Source organism: Cupressus sempervirens, chromosome 8 (assembly GCF_028749045.1).
Source record: "Cupressus sempervirens isolate cs-2001-9-10 chromosome 8, ASM2874904v1, whole genome shotgun sequence".
Taxonomy (NCBI): domain Eukaryota; kingdom Viridiplantae; phylum Streptophyta; class Pinopsida; order Cupressales; family Cupressaceae; genus Cupressus; species Cupressus sempervirens.
This window is the reverse complement of record NC_143125.1, coordinates 530,581,598-530,597,144: the sequence shown is the minus strand read 5'-3', so window position 1 is coordinate 530,597,144 and position 15,547 is coordinate 530,581,598. Positions and strand designations below refer to the sequence as shown.

The following is a 15,547-nucleotide window of genomic DNA, read 5'->3' as shown; positions in this document are numbered from 1 at the left end:
CCACCCCCTCTCGCCCCAAGTTATCTTGGTGGACTTTACTCTCTAACATATCAGTCTTTTTTTCTATAGTGGTTTGTGGCTCCTAATAATTACATGGGGTTGGATTTGTATTTTGTTTTCCATCTAATTTTTTCTCAAATATTAAATAAAAAGGTTTCACAACTATCTATTATTTGTGAACAAGTTACTATCAGAAAACTAGTTTGAGAAACTTCAACATGTTAGAGCTGATTTTTGTAGGTTCTACCGATTGTTTCTAGTTATGCTAGCCTAGAGTTGCACATCATATTTATTTCTTCTAACTGGTGTACAACTTTTACAAATGAAGTTAGAATATTGTGAACAAGATATGATTACATACCTAGAGATGAGAACTTGTTATTCATGCTAGTTTTTTCTTTAAAGTTTCGGGTAAACTTTTTAATTTCTTCGAGTTTTACTCTGGACCAACCTCAAGAAGTGCATGTTTATTTTAGCTTAGACTATATTCTGAACATAATTTGATTTGGTTTGGGGGGCTTGATATTACCTATTATTAAAAAAAAAAAACCTTTAATACTTGAAAAAAATAGTCATGTTGATGATATTTGTGTCACAAAAATTAGGTGGTATTAAGAAGAATCATCATTACCTCCTATGATAGACGAAAGACCATTTGAACTATTTATTTTCTATTAGACATCTAAGACAAGTTGCTAAAACTAAAAATATTGGATATTAGTGTCTTTATGTAAATGCACCTAAGGCAACTTCAATGACAACTTTTAGACTATGATGTATATAATTATATTTTTTATTGTGAATTACTAATCACTCATAATTAAAAGTATCATAAGATGACATGTTTAAAATTTAAAAAAAAAATTAGATGCATAATTTAAGATGTTTAGTGCATACATTGGCCAACAACAATCACGTCTTATATTTTTTCCTTGGAATGCAACATTCTAAATTATAAATAGAGATGAGATTGCACTCACAATCGAGTCTTGATAGTAGAATCAAAAGTGCAATGAAATCCAACGTTATTATAATTATGAGAAATAGATCAAGAATTTTCTAAGAAAAATGATATAATAAACTTCAATAAAACAATAAATTCCAAATCCAAATCAATAAATGTTTTTAAAAACTAGAGAACATACTATTCATATGGTGTATATATTTTACTAAATCCATATATGACATGTAAATCAATCATATGGAATTGTTTAAATTTCTCACTAAAGATTGTGGCTAACTCTTTGGCCCTTGATATTGATGTTTTTTGGTCATTTCATTTATTTTGTATGTTGCTTTTGGTTTTCTTTTTAGACTATATATGATATCAAAAATGTTATTAAGACTCTCTCTACCAATCTACTTTTGATACCTCTTTAGACAATTTTGTAAAACATACAAATAAATTAAAGAAGTACGTTATGATTTTTTATTATCATTATATAATAATTTAAAAATAACCCACCGAAAATTATAGTTGACATGTAGCATACAATTTCGTATTCATGAAACGTGAGTGCAAGTCTCAGAGCACTAGGTGTATGATGCAATTATGTTTGTACTTCTGTCAAATTATTAGATGGAGACCTTTTCTGAAAAAAAAGAAAAAACCAATTTTCCCATTTGATTTTTTATGATTATAATCTTTAAATAGTGAAAGTTGTCTTCACTTTTAAAGCCTTTTCCACTCAAGGGAATAGTAATTAATTGTTCGTAAGCACCCTATCATCCAACACTAGGAATCTTAAGGAGTTTGTAAGACAAATTAGGGATTTGATTGCTTGTTTACCCCATTGAGACAAATATAATCCTAGTGAAGGTACATATGCCAACAAGGTTTGAAATACTTTAAAGTGCACTAATGAGTACACCTAATCTCCAAGCTCTAATTTTCTACTGAAATTTGCTTCACTAAGCCTTATTTATTTGACCCAAAGAGGAAGCACATTGAGTAGATCTCATTAGGTCAACTATCATGGAGATGAGAAATCTAAAGCCGTATTTTAAGGCTAAGTGCGTTGATTATGGGCATTGGACTTAGATTTTCCTAGGAGAGAGAGAGAGAGAGGGGATGACTTTTTGTAGCAAATGCTGTGGGAACTTCAATTCTTCCCTGAATTCCGGGCTCATAGACACTTTCATCATGAAAAGCAAAGAATGTGAGACAAGGAGAATAGAATATGTTGTATGAAATTATGATTAGTTTATAAGCAGAGCCTAAGATCGGGTTCAATGCACGTGAGATCTGAGGTCGACAAGTTTAAGTTTGAATTGGGCTTCGGAAGATGCTATGCGCCATGAAAGATCTGTGGAAGACAAAGTGAATGGGTGTACGAAATAAAAAGGAGAGTCAAAAAGTAGAGGGCTAAAATTACTGGAGTGGGGCACGAAATTTGAAAATTATTGCACCTTCCAATTCATGGATGTCGGAAATTCAGTTTACAGTATCCAAAAGTGGGATCCACGCCAACAAAAGTGATTGATTATTCTTCCTTGGATTGAGGTGACTCACTGGTTTGATCCAATGGGAAAAAAGCGGGCCTTCCATTAAGGGAATCAATCAAATTCATTCACCAACAAAGAACATGCTTTTTCAATCCGGTCTGCAAAAGCTAAAAATTCATTCTTGTACTGCGTAGAAAGTAGCCAATTTTTTCAACGAAAGTAGAAGATATACATGTATATGGAGAAGTTGCAATTGGGGATTTCAATGGATCCACTGGTTTGATCCAATGGAAAAAAAGAGCCTTCCACCAAACAAATTCATTCACCAACAAAGAACATGCTCAATCGTTATTATCAGATGTACGCACAGAGATTCTTCCGGTCTGCAAAGATAAAAATTCATTCTTCTACTGCTAGTAGCAAATTCTTTCAACAAAATTAGATATACATGTATATGGAGAAGCAAAAAGGAGAAATTGGGGATCTCAATGGATCCAAACCGCCTTTTCCTGCCACCCCAAATCAGGATTACGAGCTACAGTGCTCGGTGGATTAAAAACATCCGCCAATTCTTGTAGTTCATATGAACAAGCACCCACCCGCCCGTTGCTGGATTCGATTGATATCAAACTGAAATCTTGTGTGCTAAAAAACGGATAAAAATCGAAGCAAAGCAACCGCCCATTACTGAATTTGGATTGCGATCAAATTGAAATCTTGGAGGCTTGGATGAAAACATCTGTGAATTCGAATGAGAAGTTCCCGGCCATTACTGCATAAGGATTTAAAACTTGTGGGCTTGTCTGTGTATACAACGGATTGAAATGAAATGAAATGGCATGACCCAACGGTGTTTGATCATCCGAGGCGGATAGAACAGAGCAAAAGTTCAGGCAAACAAAGATTTGGGCGAAAACAAAAGGGGGAAAGAAGGGGGGGAAATCATATTGAATCCTAGCCTAAGATGTGGATGCGGAAGCCGAGGCAGAGATGGAGGCGGAATGTGAGAATCTTTGAAGCTCGATCATTCGGGCATAATGGCCGTCCGGATAATGATGGAGGAGGTGTTTGTGAGAGCCCTGTTCGACCACTTTCCCATCATCTATGACCGCAATCACATCGCAATTTCGAATTGTGGAAAGCCTGTGCGCCACAACGACCGTCGTCCTGGATTTCATCATTCGATCCAGTGCGTCCTGTACGCTCTTCTCAGACTCTGCATCAAGAGCACTGGTAGCTTCGTCGAGGAGAAGAATGGCGGGGTTCTTGAGAATGGCCCTGGCAATGGCCACGCGCTGCTTCTGACCGCCTGACAGCTGAACTCCACGCTCGCCCACTTTGGTCCTGTACCCTTCCGGCAGAGAACTGATGAATTTATGTGCATTTGCGGCGTCTGCTGCGGCAATCACCTCGGCTTCTGTGGCGCCTTCTCTGCCGTACACAATGTTGTCGAAAATGGTGGAGGCAAACAGGGCAGGCTCCTGCTGAACGAGCCCGATGTGGCGGCGAAGGGATTTCAGATTGTATTTCCTGATGTCCTTTCCGTCAATCAGAATTCGTCCGGCAATTGGATCATAGAATCGCTGAATCAGCGCAATCACCGAGCTTTTTCCCGATCCGCTCGCTCCCACCAGAGCCAGAGATTTCCCGGGGCGTACTCTGAGCGAGAGATCTCTGAAGACATGAACATCCGGCCGTGATGGGTAGTAGAATTCGACATGTTTTAGATCGATTTCGCCTTTCAAGGTCGTCGCTTTGACCGCCTCTGGATCGTCCGGTTCGATCTCGGTCTTTCTGTCGAGCAATTGGAAGACCGAACGGATTGCTCTGCCTCCTTTGACGATGTCCGGAGCGATTGTTAAGGTCTCCGCGGCGCCATTGGCGGACACCATGAGCACCATGAACACTCTGATCACTTTCCCGAAGTCCGAGAGTTGGTGCTTCACGAGCCATGCGGCGTACCAGAGGCCAATGGCGTATGACGCGTAGAGTAGGAATTGGGCGAGCCCGAATCCGCTCCCTGCTATTTGCCCCTTCCAGAAGCATTTCTTCAATGGCGCGTCTAGTTTGGCTTTGAGAAGTGACACTATCTTGCGCTCTGAATTGAATGCCTGTACTGTTCGTACGTTTCCCACTGCTTCCCCTGCTATCATGGTGGCCTTTGCGTGGTTGCCTTCTAAATCTCCCCCGAATCCCTTCATGAACATTTTCTGTAACAGGGGAGAAAATCAGGGTCAGATTTTTGTGAGGGTTTTCGATTTGGGTTATTTGTTTCAATTTGAATTGGGGGGTTACCTGAAGGAGTGTTGCGGCTACTACGACTGGGAAAACTGCAATTAAGACTAATGCAAGCCTCCACTGCAAGACGAAGCCTATTGTGCATGCTACTAGCATTAATGCCGAGTTCTGCACTATCATTGATATCCTGTCTCCAATGGCGGATCTTACGTTGCCTGAATCTGAGGCCAATCGTGCTGCTACTTGGCTGCTGTTGTTCTCCTCCCGATCGAACCAGCTCACCTCGTTTCTCAGTATGGCTGCCACGACAAATTTCATCAGGATATGATCGAGAATTGAAAATTCGAACAATGAAATTCGTCAAAATTTACGGAGTTTAACAATTGCGTGATATTAGATAAAAAATTAATCAAATTTAACTTGAGTAGCATTGATTGGTGATGTTCTGTGAGATGACTTTCTACAATTCATCAAATCAGAACGATAGAGAACTCATGGAGATGATAGATTGCGATGGGTGATCAGAAGTATTGGTGCCAAAAATCTCACAGAATTGAAGCAATCAATCTATCTTGTGAAAATCTGATAACATCGATGTAATTAGCAAAAACAATTGATCTTGTGAAGTGTGAAAATCTGATACTGTTAATTTAATGAACAACGACAATTAATCTATCTTGTGAATTCTGGAAATCTAATGGAATTAATGCAAAGGACAAACTAACAGCAATCGATCTGTCTTTGTGGAATTTGATAATGTAAGAGGTACAATTTTACTTGAAACATCGGCATTTAAGAAAACGACAGATTTTCCGAATTAAGAAGCAAAGTCTGAGAATTTTACCTGCAAACATCTTCTCTCTGACGCGCTTGGTGAGATTCTCTCCGACGATCTCCCAGACAGAATGCTGCAATGTGTTAAATACCAGGGCTGCAACTGATATACCAATCAAGACAAAGCAGTATTTTCTGATTTCATTTTTTATATAGGAGGGATCAGGATTATAATAAATGCTGAGTACAGCGCTCAGAATGTAGGCAAACAGAGCACTTATTGAGCCGCAGGCCATGGATCCCACGGAGCCAATGAGAGCATATCCCCATTCAGGAGCATTCATTTTAACTAATCTCCAGAACGATCCTGCCTGCTCCTTGAACGGCACTTTCTCCATCTTGAAAGCCATGTTGGTTTCCACCGATGTACTGAAATCAGAGGTCGAGAAATCCGAAAGCCTCTTTGAATACGGCGATCGTCCATAGGAAGAATTTCTTCCAATTATGGGCGAGCTCACAGAATTCCGGGCACTCGACGGCCTGCAAATTGAACAGTGAAAAATCCAAGTTAGTAACTGCCATGATTAACAGAAATCTGTTAAAAGTTTCTAAAAACACACGGAAATGGAAACAGAGTAAAACCTGGCACTGCTCTTCCTGGGATTGTTTCCGCCGTATTCGTTAGCATTCTCTTGAAGCTTGATGAGCGCCGCATAAGCCCCGTCCTCGCCCTTCGACATAAGATCGTCATGAGTTCCCATTTCCAAAATGCTCCCTTGCTGAACTACTGCAACCAGATCGGCCTTCCTGATGGTCGACAAACGATGAGCCACAACTACGGTTGTTCTTCCGATCATGAAACGATCAAGAGCCTCCTGAACCAGTTTCTCCGATTCAGCATCCAGAGCACTGGTTGCTTCATCTAGAAGAAGGATGGCCGGATTCTTAAGCATTGCTCTGGCTATGGCGATCCGCTGCTTTTGACCCCCGGATAGTTGTACTCCTCGTTCCCCAACCTGCACGAATCGAATTCTCAAAAATTGAGATCCTTGCCGTACAATGGCTGCGTCTTAACCGGACGGAAAGAAATAAAAGTCCAATCTTGAAAACGGATTGAGCTTGACAATACCTGTGTATCATAGCCGTCCGGAAGCTTGGTGATGAACGAATGGGCATTAGAAACACGGGCGGCTTCTTCCATTTCAACCTGAGTGGCATCCTCTCTTCCAAGCAGCATGTTTTCCTTGATACTCGTTGCAAACAGTGCCGGTTCCTGGCTCACCAGTCCAATCTGCTGCCGAAGCCATTTCAACTGCAGAGTTTTGATGTTGCGACCGTCCAGCAGCACTTCGCCTGAAAAAAACAAAACTTTGTTAATCACCATGAATTCATAGTCTATGCATCAATTGAAACCCTAAAAGTCACGATTTTGATGAATACCTTCAATGGGGTCGTAGAACCGTTCGATAAGAGCAACGACAGTACTCTTTCCAGAGCCGCTCTTCCCAACCATGGCGACGGTTTTTCCGGCGGGAATGTTGAGTGAAAACCCACTGAGAATTGGCATTTCAGGCCTTGACGGATACGAAAAGCTCACGTTTCGTAGCTCCACTTGACCGCTGACGGTGGGTAATGTAGCTCCGGTGGAATGATTCCGGTCAATCTTGGGCCTGTGTTCTATAGTCTGAAATATGTTCACGGCGGCAGATTTCGCCTTGGCGAATGCTGTCATGCTCGGAGCCGCTTGCCCCAAAGCCCTGAAATCCACAAACACGAAAAAATCATCAATCATCTCCGTATTTGCAACCGAAAAACTAAAAACAGGGACTTGCATAAAAAGGCTACATACAATCCACCGATCATGACTGAAAAAATTGTGGATATGGCCAATCCTCCATTAGTATCATGGTGCCTGACGAGCAATCCTCCATACCAGAGCAGCAGTGCGTAACAACAAAATATGACACAAAAAGTGGCTCCCAGTCCAAATCCCTTTACCAGTCCGCTCCTGTAGCCGATCTTCTGAGCGATCTTCAGGGCAGCGGAATAAGCCTCCATGGCTTTCTCCTCCCCAACGAACGAGAAAACTGTGCGAATTTGAGCCAATGCCTGCAAATTTCATTACAAATGTCACAGAAATCGAACATTAAAACGGACCCAATTCGATTCAATTCAGTTCAATTCGAATCAATATAAAGAAGGAATGAATATATTACCTGCTCTGCAATTTTGCCAGCCTCCGCATGAGCATCCTGGCTCTTCGATGAAAGCTTGGTTAGCGTAACAGTGTAAACAGCTCCAAAAACAGCAATCAATGGCACCACTGCAAGCGTCAGCAAAGCCAGCTGCCAAGCAGTAGTGAATCCAACCACGAATCCCGATACAAATGTCGCCATATAATGAATGAAGTTTCCCAGCTAAGGATTCATACCAAAAAAAAACAGTATCAGCATACTTTTACCATTTCATTTCAGTATAACAAGGAATTCCCAAAGATTGAATTTTGAAAAGGGCAAAAACTGACCCGCTCGCTGATGGCATCTTGGACAGCCACAATATCAGAGCTGATGACATTAATGATGTCTCCCGCGCGTGCATCCGTATCGAAATACTCGATGTCCTGATTCAGTGTGGCCTCCAGAAACTTTATACGCAGCTTGGCAGATTGCCTCTCTCCAGTCCACATCCAGCACGAGATCTCTGCCAAATCAATGCAATTTCAATTCAGCATCGCTAAAACCATCAAAAATCTCAACAACTCCCAAATCAAAATGCTCATCTTTGAACTCTCTCACCTGCCCATGAAGAGGCCCAGATCGCCGCTCCAACGATCAGGAAATCGAATGCATACTGCAATCCAAAAACACCAAAACGAAAAAAAAAACTGTAATCAATCTCTCTAATCGAACACCCAAACAACCCAATTGCCAAAACTCATCAAATTCATGAATTTTTTCACCCAGAATCGCAAAATCCCCAAATTAACTGAAAGCAAATCCCGCACCATCCACAATCGAACTACCCGATTGCCCAAAACTCATCAAATTCAAGAAGAAAAAAGAAATCCCAAAACCAACCTTGAGTACTTCCTGCATCATCTTATCAGGATTCCCTGTATTGGAACCGAAGGAATTAACCAGACTAGAAAAAAACCTCAAGAACACGGGCAGAGCAGTCCCATGAGCAATTGCCCCAAGGGTGCCCAACCCCATGAGAACATAATCCAGACCGTCTGCAAAAGCAAACAACTTGAAAAACGGAAAACTCGGATCATTCCCCTCCATTCTCATCTCATCCCCATGATTTTGTCCCCGAGAATGATCCCCTGAAGCAGAAAAATCCCCTCCATGATCCCCTGAAGAAGCTCCTAGTTCCATTTCCATTGTTGGGCTACGAGATGATGAAGTTGCGGGCGGAGAAACTCTGTGTGGTGCAACAATGAGCTCGAGCCCCTGAATCTCAGACCATTTCCACTGCTCTACCGTCTTTATCTCCCGGTGAGAGCCAAATGACATTTCTGAATTCCTACTTCTCTTGCCGAAGAAGAAGAAGAAGAAGGGTAATCAACAAGATCATTTGGCTTCTTTTTCTACAAGATGTTCTTCCCTTTTTTCTTTTAGCTTTGTCTTTGTGCGCGGAGATAAGCAGGCAGCTCCAACTGTGCAGCGTGGGACACACAGCCCACACCAAAAGCCCGTGCTAAGACAGACAAACTATACGCTATTATGACTGCCCCTCTCCCTCCACCATTGCCCTTATTTAATCCTTCACAAACCACTGTTCACCCACAATTCATGAACTCACCGTACTCTTTGCTTTTTCATTATAAGATTCATCACCCACAATGCAATCCCACTCCATTAAATGCCCAATGCAGCTCTTCATTTTATACTCGAAAAAGCATCCAGAAACATCAAAAAGTATTCAGATACATCAAAATCCAAACTTGACTTCTACAATAGCTTCAAAATCATCGATAGATTTACAACTCTGTAAGCCACCCATCTCTCGGATTAAACACGACCGTATAAATAAGGAATTTTAAACCAGCATCGAAAACTACACTAGTGTTTCTCAATCTAGAGTAGAGGTCAAAGAAATGTTTTTAAAGTCTAATGTACCGTAAAGCAGCTCTTGGATCATGTCATTACTTTTATAGTGAAGAAACTGATAAAAAATACTACTGAAAATGACTTTTACCACCAACTACGAAACATAGTCCACAAGGTGAAATGGATTGATAACGATGCATGCCACCCATTACACCACATTATTTTCTTAGTGTAGGATAAAGATTGAAATATTGTTTAAAAAGTGGTAGCTCTTGGATCATGTCAATAATCAATTCGAGCTCTTAGGATGATTGTTTTTTAACATATATTTTAGTCAAATTTAGGTGTAATTTTACATCACTTTTGTTTCTTAATCTTGATGGAATGTATTTAAATATAATATAATAATTTATTTTTAGGTGGTATGATTTTATTTTTAGTTTGATATATTTTTATTAAAGATTTTTTATTCACAAAGTTGTAGTTTTAGCTATATCCTATTAGAGCACAAGTCTTAGGTTGAATCGTTTTGGCTTAAGAATCAAAGAGTGAGTTATTCCATTCCACCAAATTCTCTCAAGGAAGGATCCCAACCTCATCCCTTACAATATTGAAGCTTTGCACTCAATAAGACTCAAAACCTAGTAGACTTATTAAAAACCTTTTCAGCTTCATCAATAGATTAAAGACCCGTTAATTTATCATTTAATCTTTATATGTTTTTCCTTAATATTATCATTTATTTATTATTATCATAATCTTATTTTCACTTAATATTTTGAAAAATAAAAAATAAATCTTAACTCTACATTAAATTATTTGTTATTTAATAATATTTCTTTTTAAAAGTGTATAAATTAAATATTAAAAAAATTAATCTAGGAACTTGAAACTCTAAATCAAACCCTAAGTAGGTTCTCCTTTGTACCTATCAAAATGCCAACAAAAAAACTAATTTGTGTCCCCTTTTAAGAGATCAATGAGCTCATCTAGATGTGCCATTTTGTAGGTACATAGTCCATAGAGTCAACTTTTGAAAAAGTGAAATATATATTATATATTTTAAGTGTTGTATATTATTCATTTTATAGTTAATGGAGATTCATTATAAAAATATAGATATTAACATCTATTCAAGACACTTTAAAATAACATTTTGTTAAAGAAATGATACATTATACTACTCTATTAGAAGAAAAAATTGATATATATATTAAGAGAAATGCATTATACTAAAATAAAGACACAATATCTGTCATTGCATTTGAAGATATTTAATATAAATTTTATTTAATAATATAAGAAGAATAAGAGAGCATAATATAAATTATAAGAACAAACTTTAATCTTTGAAGTGACAAAGAGTCTTATTTTCAAAAGTGGGTTGGATCAACATGAACTCATTACATATTAAGTTAACGGACCCCCTCCCCCCCTCTCAAAATTATTGTAGTGTTTAAAACTCATATGTGTTATTACCATATATACATTTTTGACACTACAATTATTTCCTAGTGATAGTGAAGTTGCATGCTTATCTTTAGAGGCCAATAATACATATGAGTTAAGGAAACTTAACTTGTCTATATTGTGTGTCACTAAAGATGACTCCCACGTGTATTATAGGGGCAAAAATTCAATTAGGTTTAGGGAAAGTAAAGTATATGTATTACTAAGATTTAAAATGGAGAGGGGAAAGGGGGAGAAAGGGAGAAAGGGGTAAGTGAGAAAGAGAGAGGGTGGAGAGGGATAGAAAGAGAGGGATGGAGAGAGATGTAGGGGGATAAGAAGAGGGAGACATAGGGGGAAGGGATGTACAACAAGGTAGGTCTTGGATCATGTTAATACTTAGTTCTAACATTGTAAGATGGATTATTTTTCATTTATTGGGTCAAATTTGTATGCGATTTTATATTTACTTATCTTTTTTCCTAAATATAATAATTTATTCATAGGTGGTAGATTTTTTTGTTTTTAAGTTTGACTTGTTATAAATTTTTATAAAGGATTTTTCATTTAGATAAGACCATCAGCATTGGTTGAACCTTTTCTACTAAGAGTCAAAGATTGAGGTATGATGAATGTATTTCACTAAATTTGTTCAGTTTACAACTTTGAACATTTATGATGTTGGAGTCTTGTACTTAGTAAGACTTGACCCTCATTAAGCTCATTAAAAACCTTTCAACTTCACTAGAAAATCAAAAGTCCATTGATTTATAATTTAATTTCTATCTATTCTAATAAGTTCATGCTCATGTTCATATCTATTTTTATATTTTAGTCATTTATATATTATAATAGTAATCTCATTTATAATTACTTTTATTATTTAGGTTAAATCATAGAAATAGATTTCACCTCTACATTACATCATTTTTAAAATCTAAGATTACCCTTTTAAGAATAATGTATTATTTAAGTTTATATACGGTAGAACATTGAAATTTTAAATCAAATCCTAGATTGATTCTCCCTTGTACCCATCAAAATGCCCAAAAAAAAAGATAATTTTGTGTCCCCTTTCAAGAGATTAACTAAACTCATCTAAGTGTTCCATTTTTTAGGTACCTACTCTTAGCTTTTTAAAAAGTTATGTAGATATTATATTCTTAGTGCTATATATTATTTACTTTATATGGAGGATTATTATGAAAATACTAACCTCTATCCAAGAAACTTAAAATAATAATTTGTTAAAAAAATGCACTACACACTTATGTAAATTTTTAATTTTATTTAAAAATTAATAACTATTAATGTATATACTAAAGAGACCACTATAGTGCAATAGGATGACAACATCTATGTTATTATATTTGATACATGTGAATTTTATTTAATAATATAAGACTTGAATAAGGTAATATTAAGGAAAATTAGTAGCACTTGCTTCAATTTTAAAATGACAAAGAATCACATTTTCATGATAGTTGTTTGCATGTTATTTATCTTTAATATTTTTATTTTAATCAATTTAACCTCAAAAAAGAGGTTCAACTTGTAAGAATTCATTGACATATTAATTTAACAAACCTCTAAATAGTACCTTTGAGCACCATCTTGAAAAGTCGTCATCTATGAAGCTAAAGTTAAATGAATTTTCAAAAATTATTTTTAACATATCAATATTATGACCATAAGTTAATTTTGTACATCATATGAAATCTAAATTGCTTAGGATCAAGCCCATGAATCTTAAGTATATACTACATACTTGTATAAGAAGATGGGTATTCTAAGATAATCATTAGATTAAGGTAATTAATTTCTAAATAAAGGAGAATAAACTTGTCAAACTGATAATATCATTGTTCTATATTGTCAATTACAAAGCTAATTTTCTATATTCATTGCATTGAATTTGTGGATAGTAGAGTTATTAATCCTATCTATTTGATATAAGTAGATTATGTGCTAAGTGATTTAGTAATATTTTTAAATTTTACTTACAATTGTAATGATAAAATTTGTAAGCCTACATCATTTCTCACTCAATTTTGTACTATTTTAAAGAAATGTCTCGATATATTCTCATAGAGATAAATAATGTAATCTTATGTGATATTGGGGTTGCACTTAGTCTTTATTCCTCTATATATTGATCTAAATACACTTAGCACAAGTGTTATATCTTCAAATATGAGCATACTTATGTATTTGGCTTATTCTTTATATCAATTTGATCAAATGCAAATATGAGCTATAGATTGGTCATATTAAAGAAGCAATGCTTCATTGGTGCAAAAGAAATGTTGGGTAGGAAAAAAAGGATAGGAAAGCTAGGGCAAGAATCCCTTCTCCCAATCACAATGGAATACAAAGTCCACCAAAAGATGAATATGATTGACTAGATCTTGATCTAAGATAGTCAATTCAATACCTATGATCTAAGAGAGTCAAATAGTTATCTTTAATGTATATGTTGAGATAAATCACTTCACTAAAATAGGGAGACAACAACTATGTTATTCTATTTGAAGATATTTAATCTGAACTTGAATTAATATATGAAGAATAATAGAACATCGAGGAAAGTCAGAAGGACACACTTTAGTTTTTAAAGTGACAAAGAAATGCATTCACATGGAGTTCATTTGCATGTTACTTATCTTTGATATGATATTTTTAATCAATCTAACCCCAAAAAAGGATTTTGATCTACAACAACTCATTCACATATTAAGTTAATAAACCACTAAATAGTACCCTTAAACACCACCTTTATATATTATCATCTAGGAAAGTAAAGGTAAATCAATTTTTAAATATTTATACTAAGAGACCAATATCATAATTTTATTTTGTAAATCATACCAAATCTATAATTCCTACAATCAACCTCACAATGCTTACCTATTCCACATATTTATATATGAAGATAGAGATTTTGAGGTAGTCATTGAATCAAGAGCATCAATTTCTAGATAAAGAAAATCAACATAGCATATTAACATTTACAAATTTTGCAGGCATTGATACACACATCACATACAGTTGGTCAAATTCTCTTACAACTAACTATACTTCACCTCACATATATCTTCCACATACCCAATCTCATGTACCCACCCACCCTCTTATTGTGTGGTAAATATAACTACATGAATGCATAGAGAAACATGTCCTTCACCCTTAGGTTGTCTCTTAGACAAATTGTAATTGTAAGTTGATTGAAGGTACAACACTTATCTCACAATAATTTTCTCTCTCTTTATATTGTCTAATTTTAGCCCCTAATAACTTCTTGCAATCTTACAAGTTGCCACCATTGGCCTCTACTAGAATGTCTTTTCATGTTTTCAATTTAATGAATAATGTTACAATTTTGCTAACTTTTATCCTCTTGAGGTCTAAATAATTGTCTCTTCTTAAAGATATCTTCCTTCGTAGTTTTGTAGGCTAAAATATTGATTTTATGGGAAAACTATTTATTCGCTTACTTATCATCCTAATTTTTCATCATATACTCAATTTTCTATATCCTAGCTAGAATTTCTATGTATCCTCTATTGAAAATCACCAGGAGAGTTAGTTGTACCCATGTAGAAAGAAATGGTTTTACTTTTGATAGGATGTAGATAATAATAAAAATCATGATGTAGTCATCTCCAACCCCAATTTCTTCATCTATATTACCATATAGTCCTAGATAGTTAGCACCCATTTATTTGGAAGGTCTATAGAATTTTGGGTCCCATTTTAGTCATCTCAAACTTGGAAGCATTTATTCTTGGTTTTTCCACTATTCATTATATTTTTTCCCCTAAAACTCTAAATACTTCTTGAATCTCATAATTTCCACCTTGAAATTTACCCTTTAAGGTATAGGATGCTTTTGAGGTAGTCATTAAATCAAGGGGATGTATTGTTGATCCTCAAGATATTCATGGTATTGTCAATTAGTGCAAAACACTTAGTCATTCATTATGCAAGGTTGGTCAGTCATCACTATGACTGATTCATCCTATACAGGCCAACCAATATAATCGAGGACTTGTATATGTTTCAGTTTATGTTGAGTAGTTTTTATTATCGAGCAAGTCTATTGTCATTGAGTACTCCAGTATTAGTCAAGTTGTCAAAGAGTACTATTAAGACAAGTTTATTCTTGTGCTAAGTCTAGCAATGAACGAGTGAAATAGTGTGTACTAAGAAGAGTTAAAGCCAAGTGATAGGATGAAAATTAGATTTAGCTTAGCGTCAACAAGTTCAAGTGCAAAGTAAGCCAATTTTGACATGATTGTTTGTAATGGCACAAACAATGAGGTAAATAATTTTTGTTGTGTTGGAGATTCTTTTGTATGATCAAGGAGTTAGTTATGGAGGTCATTAAGCATGCTAGTAAGAATTATCAATCCCTATGAAAGATGATTAGCCAATCAAAAAATGAGGACTAAGTAGAAAAAATGGATGAATCTAGATCGTTGATCATGATCTAGAATCTTCACCTAATGCCTATTTAAGAAGGGTTTATGACCTAGCTCACATGTGTGGAGCATAAGTGATTAAGTGTTGGTTATATGCGAAGTGTAAAG

At 36.3% G+C, this 15,547-nt stretch overlaps 1 protein-coding gene across 1 annotated transcript; it reads right to left on the bottom strand.

Moving 5' to 3' along the window:
- Positions 1-2,829: 2,829 nt before the first annotated feature.
- Positions 2,830-9,543, bottom strand: ABCB1 (ATP binding cassette subfamily B1). The gene is made up of 11 exons (XM_089798323.1): positions 8,535-9,543; positions 8,253-8,307; positions 7,982-8,157; positions 7,674-7,874; positions 7,307-7,566; positions 6,898-7,214; positions 6,587-6,810; positions 6,100-6,473; positions 5,528-5,997; positions 4,741-4,982; positions 2,830-4,655 (listed from the first exon to the last, which is right to left on the bottom strand). The coding sequence occupies exons 1-11, from the start codon at positions 8,970-8,972 to the stop codon at positions 3,405-3,407; spliced, it is 4,008 nt and encodes a 1,335-aa protein (XP_089654449.1). The 5' UTR covers positions 8,973-9,543; the 3' UTR covers positions 2,830-3,404.
- Positions 9,544-15,547: the final 6,004 nt, after the last annotated feature.